This window comes from Lissotriton vulgaris, chromosome 5 (genome assembly GCF_964263255.1).
Source record: "Lissotriton vulgaris chromosome 5, aLisVul1.2, whole genome shotgun sequence".
NCBI lineage: Eukaryota > Metazoa > Chordata > Amphibia > Caudata > Salamandridae > Lissotriton > Lissotriton vulgaris.
Genome location: NC_141693.1, coordinates 1864691278 through 1864703439, shown reverse-complemented (window position 1 = coordinate 1864703439; position 12162 = coordinate 1864691278). Strand labels below are relative to the sequence as shown.

General features: G+C 45.4%; 1 protein-coding gene across 1 annotated transcript in view; it reads right to left on the bottom strand.

The window, feature by feature from the left end:
* ERBB2 (erb-b2 receptor tyrosine kinase 2) overlaps nt 1-12162 on the bottom strand; it is a 377312-nt gene that overhangs the window by 184150 nt on the left and 181000 nt on the right. The window contains exon 3 of the mRNA XM_086924358.1: nt 4506-4686. Coding sequence (XP_086780484.1) covers nt 4506-4686 — 181 coding nt within the window. The remainder of the gene's footprint in view (nt 1-4505; nt 4687-12162) is intronic.

Here is a 12162-nt window from a genome sequence, read left to right as displayed (position 1 = left end):
ACTAGAAGAAACCCCCCCTTCCGACCCCCCTACACTCAACAACTAGGAGCCCCAAAAGTGTACTTCCATACATAGTTAGTTTTGTTCGATGTTAAAGGCATAATGTGCCTCAAAAACACCATTTGACACTAAGATTTTCAGTAATACCCCGAGGGGCAACGATCCAGACCCACCATAAAGTTGTTTTTGTATTATGTTCAGATGCTTCCAATAGTGTTAGACTATTCAAATTGAAAATGCAGGTTTTTCTACTAATTTCTGCTAAAGTTCTCTAGACGAGATACAGGACAGGGGACCCACTTTTATACTACAGTCCCCCTTTCCTTTACCAATATTATCTTAGGGAGCTTATCAGTTGTTTGGAAAAAGAGGCAATCGCGGGTACAAATCATAGATCTGTTAGTAGAGGTTGCTTTCCAGTAGATAACAAAAAATTGGAAAGATGCATCTAAATGATCATATTTAGCTTGGTGGTATGTCGTTTGTCATAACCATAGACTGGACACGACCCTTGTATATCCTATATCTCTCGCTAAAAAACAATTACAACTATGGGCTCCTATCACACAATTTTTAGATGATAGTGCAAAAAAATCTTTGTTCTCACTCCCTTGTTACAAGACGTTGCTAAGCCTTTTTCACTCCCTTTATATTGTTATATTGGAAATTACATTATTTAGGATATTATTTCGGCAATTTCTATACGATTGCATATTTTAATTACTTTAAAGTTTTCTTTACATTCCTTATTGTTTTAAGATTTTTATGAACCAGATTTTCATACTCTTAATGTATTTATATTTCTTAAATGTATCTTCATTGTTTTTCAGATAGACTGTAATTTTATTCTTTTTTTATCCCTTCTTTTTTATTTAACTAATTCATATTTATTGATCATTTGTACGAAGTATTGTTATTTATTTACCTTTTTTTTCAATAAACATATTCTTGAAACTTAAAAAAAGACTTAAAAGAAGAATCTGCGAGCCCACTGTGTGGTTGTTATTATGAACAATGCATAAAGATCTGAATGTTGTGTTTGATAAAGGAAGCTAGCATTCATTACCATGCACTGGGGAAATGAGTATGGTGTTACCTTACGCCATAGCCATAACAGATGACAAACCATGTATTGAGGCCTGCAATGGTACAGACTGTTATCAAACCCCAGACAAGAGGTTATCACAGATGCAACCACAGTATGGCGTTGTAATAGTAATAGTGAAAACGCTGGCTGGGGAATCCGCAGTTGGAAGAGACAGAATTTGATACAGCCACAATCCGGGCCTGCAAACAAATTGGCTTGTGCATCACAACCTCCAGATGCTGTACCACCTTGCCCAAGCAGGGCACTGCCCAGTACATCAGTAAAACAGAGTCTGGAGATGCTTTCACCACTACCCCTTAGATACAAACATCAGTCTGGGAGCCATTAAAAATTAGATATTGGTCTGCGTTTGAAAGCGAGGGGCTATCAAGAAAAACTGTAGAGCTATGGCTGACAGACAGTGCCCCCATGGCACTCTGGCAGAAAATCAGGGCACTATCTGCACAAGAGAAGAGCTAAAGGACAAAATGATCTATTAGGTTGACCAAAAGGGTGACTTATTCATTGAAAAGATTGAGGCCTAGGGGACTTCTCAAAAAAGGGACTGAGAAACTGAGGAAAATTGGCTATGAAAGCGAGGGGTAGTCTGAGAAAAAGTAATCCATTTCAGAGTAGTGCAGATCCACAGCCACGTCATTCAGCCGGCTGACAAGTATAGCATAGTCGACACTGGGAAGCCTGCTGAAAGAACTAAAGGATGGACAGTGTAGTCACCACTGTCAAGCAACTAGTAGATCTTCTCAACTACAATTAATTCTGTACTTCTGTTGAGGTGGAACAGGTCCTGGAAGGGATTAAGCATTTTATTTTCAAGAATTTATCATAATCGAGGAGTCATAATCTTTTCTGGCAGCTTTGTTGTAAGGCCAGATGGAGAATATGCTGACGATGGCCGGTACCAGAGAATCCTAAGTGTCTTTTCCAAGAGAGGAGTGATGGAATTGTTACATTACCATTACATTACCATTTAGCGAATCTGAAGGGCCTCAAATAATTATCCGTTACAAATGGAAAGGAAGCAATCAGCAAGACAGGAGAAATTAATGCTATCAGATGCTTTTCCAAATAACGGGCAGTGGGCCTCAAGTAGCACAACTGGCGTGATGGGTTTTTGGTAAACGTCATGCTATCTTCCCCCAAATCTATTAGATTTTTTGGGATTAATAGTCGGCCATGGATACGCAAAGCGGCTGAGGTGGAGCAATTGCCTGGCATCATAGAGAGACGACAGGACATCTTCCGAAGCATTTTCTTAACCTGTTTTGTGAAGTCTGATTCTTGTAGAATCATTGAGGACATACAAGACATTTTTGGTGTCTGAATGAGAAGAATGTGGTTGATTTTTTGCAAACAATAAGCCTGTTGGGTAACCGTAAAATAATCTAATCATCATTCTCTTTCCAGGTTCTGTTGTTGTTTTCCTCTCTCTGACAATCTCTGGACAGAACCAGGTATATTGTCCATACTTTGTGGCGCTCCTCCTGGTTCTACATCCAACACGGGAGTCCAAGACAGTTTATATACATTCATTAAATTGGGCCAGAATAAGAGTGATCTTGTGAAAACTTTAAACATGTTTGCCTACATTAACCTGCTCTTGCATTTTCCCTGCTCAAGTCAACATTGCACACTGGAAGTTCCTGTCTCCTAGGCTGAGGGCCTTCCATTTTGTCTTTTGAGGAGAGAAATTGCTGAATAGCTTGCTCAGCCTAAAACTATGAAGCAAAGGCTGTTCTCCAATTCTCATGATCTCAAATAGGCACTTGCTTGTATTCTTTACGAGGAATCTTACCATGTGATCAATGCTAGACACTCTTGTGCAGCAGGGTATAAATGTAAGTCATGTCTATTTTTATTGAGCTTGTCCCCAATGGTCATTCCTGGGGGACCCTCTGTCCGACTGACTCTGTAATTCAAAGACAATTAATTTTTCTTTTGTCAACAAACCATTTCAGACTCTTTTCTTCATGTGATAAGATGTAATCGACAATCTCCTAATTGTGATGTAAGGTTGGGTTCTGCTCATGATGTTTTGCATTTAGCGCAGTTTTCTTAGCACAAAATGCATCCTCGCATTCCATTTGGGATGCGATGGTGCATTTTGCACTAAGAAACTAGTGGTAAATGCCTGGAGTAAATTGAGGGAAAAAATATTACCCCAAGAGCACTTTTAGCGAGCGGCTGCCCGGGCTGTTGTTCATGTTGTATTGCATTTAGCCCGACTTATGCCCACTCATATTAATAACCTGACCAATAAATTACAGTAGAACCAGATACAAAAACATCAAATTAAGGAAAAAATGTCAAGAGTATGTATGTCCATAGAGGTGGTAGGACAAATAGCACAATGAGTAAGGCCAAGGGGTCAACAGGAAGTGAATTCAAGGTTTTACCGCTTAATTCACATTGTCGTCAGATCATATGCTAAAATCACTGAATACCACTACAATAGAAGTGTTCATAGAAAACATGACTTAAACAGTGGCAATGTAGGAGTAGTGTATTTTGTAAAGCGCACAGCTGCCCCAACGGGGCGTTCCGGCGCTGTATAACGCTGTGGAACCCTTCCTGGCTCTCCCTGTGAGAAGCCCCTCCTGGGCACCCCCCAAGGTGAAGCCAGGCATCCCAGTGTTGTAGGGGCCGTTGTGGAGATTAAGCAAGCTATTGCCCAGAGTTGCAGCGTGGGACCCATGATTAGAGTAGGCCCCGAGGCAAGAATTATCGAGTCTGCGGACATTGAGCTCAAGACCCTGCCGCGTCGGGGCTTGAACCCTGGTCCCGGGCCTGATCTCTGCTTCAGAGTCTGCCGCTCTAACCAGTGAGCCACACTTCTCCACAATGGTTCTGACGAGCTGTCCACAGTATGGCAGTGGGTGATAGCCAGCCACTGGACTAACTGATAATATGCTTGGTGGATTGTGAAGGCATGGCTGCATTTAAAACCCTATTGCATTGGTGCATGTTGAGCTTTGAACAGACTATACTGTCAGAATTACTCATGAGATAACTGGCACTCAGTATTTATAGAAACCAGGGCTCCGTGGATAGAAAATGCATGGATGTGTGGTATTGAGTTGAAGAAAGATACTTAAAGTATGTTTATATATAGCTTATGCGGTTGTACATTTGTAACAAAAGTACCTTTAGCAGTATAGATAACCTCATGCCATAAATTCTTCAAAAAGTCAAATAAAAAGTTTGAAGAGAGAGAGAATAGAGTTTGGCTCAGTCCCTTTCAGCCACTGGTTTTCAAGTGTTTTTCTATGGTTTACCGTTCCTTTAATGGGTTGTCCATCAAGGCCCTGGCATTTTGTGAATATTAGTTACATTACCCTATTTGTATTCCCATTAGGTTTTAGTGATGGAGCGCAAATAGTGCCGCGGTCCGCTAACTCACCGGTGAGGCTGCTCATGCGCAGCTCCCGCAGCCCCGCCGTCCCGTTGGAGTTGTAGAGCACAGCCAGGGCGAACTTGTCGTCGTACAGCTGGGTGCCTCGGATGATGCGCAGGTTTTCCAGCGGTAGATAGTTCACCAGGCTATGGGCAATGAGCACATAACCGTGCACCTCCTTAATGCCCTGGAGAGAGAAGGAGGAAACATGCAGATGTGATGAGGGAGAGAAAGCTACCACATTTTCTAGGGCAGACCACGACCACAGGGCCTAAGCACATACTGCTTTATACATGAAACAAGCCATGAAAATCGATTTCACTATCACGCGCCACCGCCACCACCATCACAGCTGCTCTACTGCTACCATGGTTCTCCCCAACACCACCACAGCTGACACCATGATGACCGCACCTCACACCACCCCCAGCATGGCCCTCACCAGCAAGGCTCCCACTAGCAGCCACTTTGGAGGGGGGGCGGCTCATGCTGTTGCCAGCTGCAGACCAAGGGAGAGATCTGACCCCCCTCGTAAGGGAATGGCACATCGCACGCCCATTTAGAAAGTGCACGGTCCCTCTGCCACCTATGGGTAAGTGGGAGAGGAATCTGAAGGTAGGAAAATCTTTGAATAACCACTCGAAATCAATATGGCACTTACAAAATGAATCATAACAACTAGCTAATATAACCAGCTCGTGCCTTGTCTCTCACATATCCTTCCTACACCATACCGCTAAGTGCTGTAACCCAAGACAAGGGCACCACTCTAGTCACTCACGCACGACACGAAGATTATGCAGACGAAGGCTGACAGTAACTATAACCCTCTTCCAAACAAAAACTCCCCCATGGTCATCTGGTCAATAAAGCTCTTTAACACTTTCCAATAGGGTATGATGCCCAGTATACATGTAATTACAATAGAATGGCTTCAGACATAAGGGTCATCACTATTATTGGGGACAGCCATGTTTCTGTAATGAAGGTGAGGTCAGGTGTTATTTACAGCAAACTACAAATGCCCCTGGCCTACCTTGAACCGCATATCGCGCCTCTGTAACTGCAGAACTGGTATATGAAAATATGGATCCTGCAGGCCCAAAGACATCATCCAGTCACCCGGGTCCACAGCAGACGGGGGGACCTGGACCAGGGCGAGCATTCTGAACTTGTCCTTCCACAGGAAACTATTGAAGGCCGAAGGTCCAAGGTAGGCCTGAGCCCCCATTCTTTTTCCGGTGAAGAAATAGCTAAGGTATCACCCCGCCCTCTTTCCGAGTCTGGCACACTCTCTATTGGACCCGTGGAGAGCAACAGATGCACCTGACGGGATGGCCAGGCGTGCGTTTGAAATTTACTCTGGTGTGGAAGGAAGAGTGCAGGCAGGGTCATAGCCATTTTGAACACTCAGTAAAACCTATCTTTGGAACGTCATGGATCGCCAATCTTAGAAGAAATCTTGGATCAAACCCGCCACTGGATGGGCATGCACAACTACTTACAAAGTTAAGTGGTTTGTTGTCCACTGTAGCAAGGGAGAAGGTATTGGAGGACTGATGCCTTCAAGACCTGGAACCACTACCTTCATAGGGCGAGGGTGTCTGCTGCATCACTGACCGGGGAAACGGCCTCTGTCTGTACGGCAGCCCTCTGGAACACACTCTAAGCTTTCGAACATTGTTTGGCAGGAGTCAATAGTGCCAAGAAGTACACTGTAGCTATGGTGTCTTTAAAGCATTGCAACACAGAGTCAAAGGGCATTCCCATTAAGGAAATCTGTACATTGCCAGAGAATCATGTGGATTGCATCCATGCGTATCTACAAATGACCATGGTGGAACCAAGCACCCTACCCAGGTAATCCGTAGTATCAAGGCCGGTGTGGATAACATATTTGACCATCTCCTGTACATCACGTTTTGTCTATGTTTGAGAGGCCCTAAATCTTCAAGGACTGCCAGCAAGAACTCCCTGCATTGCCCCAGAGGGCATGAATGTAGAGGCCTAGCAGCCAAACTGAATTTATGGACCACCGTGCTGGACTGGAGGAAGAACACATGTCCTTGCCAAAAACATCAATCCTCTTGGATTCCCCATCCGGAAGAGTGGTTGGAAATGAGTTTGTATTCACTTTCCTGGTCAAGGCCTGCACTACAAGAGTCTCTGGGTGGGGTGCTTGGTGAGAAATTCTGGGTCACTCGATGGCGGCCTGTGACATGTGACCAGCTGCCTACTTACAGGCGGGCAAGAACAAATCTTTGACAAAGTTGCCATCAAAGTAGCTTTATGGGCAGCATCAAAAAAAGTAAGGGCTCAGAAGTAGCTAGCCCAAGCTGCAGAATTTCTGTCAGAACATTTGTTTTGGTCTCAAAAGTGGGTAGTTCTAATTCTAGTGCCTTAGTTGCCGTTCGAATCACCACTGCAAATGATGTACTCTCTTCCGTTGATGCCCCAGTGGTGAGCCGAGCTCTGTCTCCGGAGTGGTATCAAACCCACTGGTGTTCTGTAAACCAGTGTATGAGGAGTTATCCATATAATGAGGGCAGAGCAAGCCATCCCCATCACCATCACCATCCTGAAGATCATGGGCTGCCCCCTGCTCTAAAGTCAAAAGCAAAAAGATAACAGAGCCTCTGTTTGTAGTTGTGATGTGACAGAGGCAATGGGTTAGGGTCAGGCTGCATGAAGACCAGTTGCACTTTTGTTATTTTGTTGTGCGACATGAGTCATGCTCGAGCTGAAGTCAATGCAGGGACTGATATTGGCACTGGAGGCATAGGTATCAGCACTGAAGTGGCAGCCATGGAAGTTGGAGTTGAGGCAAGTCTGTAACGGCATTGGTGCAGCCCGGTAATGGGTCTCAAGTGTACAGTCCGCACAGACGGCTCCGGGGAGGTGCTCGCCGGCAGTAACCTGAAAGAGGCTGCTGCGATTCCATGGGACCCAAAGGCACGCCAGAAGATGCTGGAACCGAACTGAAAATGTGCAGCATGGCATCTTTGAAGGCCTCAATGGTCTGCGGGTTGACAATGGCCAGGAAACTCTGAGTGGTCTAAACCAAGTGAGGAATCGGTTCTGTAGCTGAGACCTTGAAGGAGTGCGATGGACACTGCAATGACCTCCTGCTTTATCTCTGGAGTAAGAGGGGAAAGATAGGGTTGAGCCTTGCTCCAGTTTCTTATGTTTCAGTTTAGACCTTGACTTACTAGAGGACTTCGTGTGTAAAGCTGAACAGTTATGGGAGTGGCCTTCAGACTGGGACCTAGTCTGGGGCAGTGATGCGGAACCGTGAGCAGGACCAAAGTATAAAATGACCAGCAGGCAGCATGTATAAAACATCTTAGTTAAACAGAACTTCACGACCGCAGCTAGGATTATTATTTCTTTTTATAAACAATTTTCTTTATTGATTTAACAAAAAGCACCAGCCAATCATCAGACACCATGATAACATAGAAATATAGGCAATGTTCTGAGTAACCCATTTAACAGCGATGGGAAAATTCAAAGCGATATACAGTTGAACATTCCAGACGAGACTAAACCATTCCTCCCAACCACTTCCCCCAGACCCTTCGGCACGTCTTGGTCTTTTCCACCGCCCAACGTTGGGGGGGGGATCAGAGCATTTCCATGAGGCCGCTATATCCCTTTTAGCCACTACCATTGCTGTAGTATAAAACAATTTCTCATTTCAAGACCCATCCAGTCCGTCTGTGATGCCTAGAATCGTGTATTTTGGATCGTGTGGGATTTCCCACCCGAGTACTTTGGTGAGTACCTCCTAAATGTCCCCCCAGAATCGCGCCAATCGTGGACAGGCCCATACCATATGTCAGCTGGTTCGTGGCCACAGCTAGCACAGGTAGGGGTCGGGCGAAGGCCTGCGAGATGAAGGCGCGCAGGGGTCAGGTAGGAAGCATGTAAATAGGATAGCTGTACCATGCGCAGTTTGGCAGAGGCGGTGACTGTCCTGGGGGCCATAAGGGCGTCACGCCAGTCTTCTTCCTCCAGGATGCCCACCCAGTCCTCCCATTGAACCTGTAGCCAATCTAAAGATGTTGGGGTGTTGTTGATCAGTGTCTGGTAGATGCGAGAGATGCCCCCCTTCTCCAAGTCCCCCAGCATAATCTGTGCCTCCAGGAAGGCTATGGCCAGAACGCTGTGTACCTGTCGTGAGGTGCGTTTGAAGAGCATGGCGCAGCGGTAGATATCTGTAAAACTGTGACTGGTGCAGGGAGTGTCTAGTTTGAAGGTCTTGGAATATTGCACATGTGCTCGCCCAACCATACATCTCCCAATTGAGAAATACCTATAATGTCCCAGGACCGGAAACCCTGCAGGCCATTGACCTCGGAGATAAGATTTTACTGTTGTGGTAAATGCAATGCATGTCATGTTGCCTTATTTAAAGGTACCAAGATGAATGGTACAAATGGAAAAACATTTCATACTATATCATTCTTTAACTGCAAGAGTTTTACTCTTGGAGTAAAGTGTTATTATTAGAAGTGAAGAGAAATATCCTACATCATTACAATACAAAGAATAACACAACAGTGGCCACTAACTACTTGAATGTATTGGCATTTGTAATCAAAGAAACAATCTGAGAGATGGAAACTGAGACACTAGAAAATTATTACTGGAGTCAAAGATTAAAATCAAGCTGGTGACTATGAGGCCTAATGGTCTAAATTTGGAAGAGAGGTTGTCATAGTTAAGCACTTTTCAGGATGGAACACATTTAAATAGGGGCTCCAAGTATGGTGCTTATAATCAATTGACTACTGTGTTTGTGGTCTCTGAGATACACATATATACCTGCCACATAATGAGGAATGTTATTATGTTAGACCTGACAGCCTTAAGGTGGTCTTTCCCCCAACTTTATGTGTTCCTCCTCCACTTTTCTGACCTATTTTTTCTTGCATTCGGACTCTGCGCACTTTACCACTGCTAATAAGTGCTAAAGTGCTTGTGCTCTCTCCCCTAAACATAGCAATATTAGTTGGCATATTTAATTTACTTATAGGTCACTAGTAAAGTGGTACTTCCTGTACCCAGGGAGTACAGTAAAGTAAATGCTACTAGTGGGCTTGCAGCACTGATTGTGGCACCCACTTAAGCAACCCTTTAACTGTGTCTTAGGCCTGACATTGCAGAGCCAGTGGGTGTAGTTTACACTGCCATTTCGACCTGGCAAAATAGCTATTTTGCCAGGCTCAAACCTACCCTTTATATACATACAAGTCACCCCTTACGTACGCCCTGGACAACCCACAGGGCAGGGTGCACTGTATTTAACAGGCAGGACATGTACTTTTACGTTTTATATGTCCTGGTAGTGAAAAACACTGAAAGTCGTTTTTCACTACTGCAAGGTCTATATTTAATTTCCAAATGGGAAGATATAAATGATTCTTGTTTGGTGTCTCAGGAATATCAATTTAAAATCCAAACATACGGTGGTCTGATTTGAAATTGCAATTCTGAGAAAGTTGATATTTTCTTACTTTAGCAATTTGGTGCCTGCTGCCTATCTCTGATCACATTTAGGGTGGGTGACAGCTGGGCTTTGTGTAGTCCCCCTAGACTACCACAAAAATAGGAGCTTAGGTGTGACTTGATGGCCATCCTGGCAGGACAGGCAGGAGAAGCTGAACCCAGCCTCACAAGCAATGTCGACAGCATCCCCAACACATCAGAACCTTGCACTGCAGCCTCATTGCATCTCAGGACTGAGGCATTGCCTCTGCTGCACGACGCAGCTTTGACGCGGATCCACGCAATGCCTCACAACCAGGATTTAAGGTAATTTTTTCAGTGCCTGTATCCCGCCTCACTCAATCGCTGTAGGCTTACATTTCTGGCTTTGTGTACAATATGTAAATAAAAAAGTCTATTTTTTTGCAATTGAATATGGTATGTTTTAATGTGTTCAAATCCATTAAATATAGATATTATTAATGCATAATGTACACTTCCTTTATTCTGTCATGTATGCTTTTTTTAAACTTTGGATTACTTGCTTACTGGTTTTAGGCTGAAAAATTCTAAATGGGGAATGAAATATGCATAACATAAATGAGGGATGCTTTTCATTATATAAATATATGGCAATTTAATGTTGTATTGTTTTTTAAATTATCCTAGTTATACAAGTCAAAATGTATATGTACTTGCACTGAGAAGAAATATTTATGCATTTGAACAGATATGGTTGTATCTTATGACTTTTTCCCTTTGGACAAATCCTGTTGTGTTGTTACAACTCTGCTATATATTAGGTGTGTATGAAGCTTTGTGGAATGTGTGACTATTAGCGTGAACCTTATGCTTACGTGATGCAAAATAGGTACTTTTGAATTCTTGTAAAGGTTTCTATTGGTGGACTATAAATTATGTCACATTGTTAGACGGGACCTGGAGGGTCGGCCGAGGACAAGGGGAGAGGTCTCCGGGGAGAGCCGTCTCCAGCGATCGTACAGACAAGTAACTTCCCCCCCACAGATGGACACCACACAAGGATAAGATTTAACGTTCTTTATAAGCAATCTTGAGGTACGGTAGAATGGTACAAGGAGGTCTGGACTCAGGGGTCCCCTCGATTCTAGTCTCTTAGATGGGAAAGGGGGTAGCGGGACAGTCTTATTACCAATGTGGTAGTTGCGATGAGATGATGGGTAGCTCACAATCCTCGAGCTCGGCGTTCTTGGAGGATGGGCCGCGGCAGCGCCAGCAGGTCCCAGGTAGATCGCAGGTGGTAACGGTCCGCGGCAGCGCCAGCAGGTCCCGACGAAGATGGTAGTTACAACGGGCCGCGGCAGCGCCAGCAGGTCCCGACGAGGATGAAGGTTGCAGAGGGCCGCGCCAGCGGCAGGACGATAGTTCACAAGGCAGGGCTGCGGCAGCGCCAGCAGTCCGTCAAGGATGAGTTCTTCTCGGTGTCTCTCGACTCCAGGATACAACTGCCTTCCTGCTCTGGAGCTGCCCCAGTTATAGGTCTGGCGGCCTTTGATGTCCGGACCCTCGCACTTGGAGGTCGGGAGGTCCGGGATGAGGGAGTCCAGACACCCAGCAGGGGGGTGGAGCCAGCGCCCGGGGAGGCTGGGGGCGATCGGCACCTGGCGGGGGAGAGCCATCGACACTTCTTCTCTCCCATTGACCTGCCAAGTGGGCACCTCCTGGGTGGATGGTGGTGCCGGGATGTCGGGGCATGGCCAGGCCCAGGGTTGGGGTCGAGCTGAGGCCATGCGGCCTCGTGGTGCAGTATGCAAGATGGCGGCCGGGCTGGGCAATGGTGCTGACGGTGGCCCGGGCCCGGGACACAGAGATGTCCGGGGGTAGGAGTCCCGGAGGGGACGGAGTGTGGGTTGCTTCGGTGGGTAGCCCCTGAGGAGCCGGGTCCTGGCGCTGTCATGCGGGGAGGGAGCGAGCCCTTCATGTGGCCTGTCCAACACACATAATGACTGAATATAAGTTGTGTGACACTTTAGTAAAGCCTAAGGGTGTAGGTAAAAAGTTGGAGGATCATTGGTACATGTCAGTGTGTGATTTTTCTCACTCTGCATTTTTCCAGATATGGGTGGATGAATAAAGTCTTTTGAACACTTGCAAATCTGGTTTGAAGCGAGCTTTGTTGCTGGCATTTTAATAC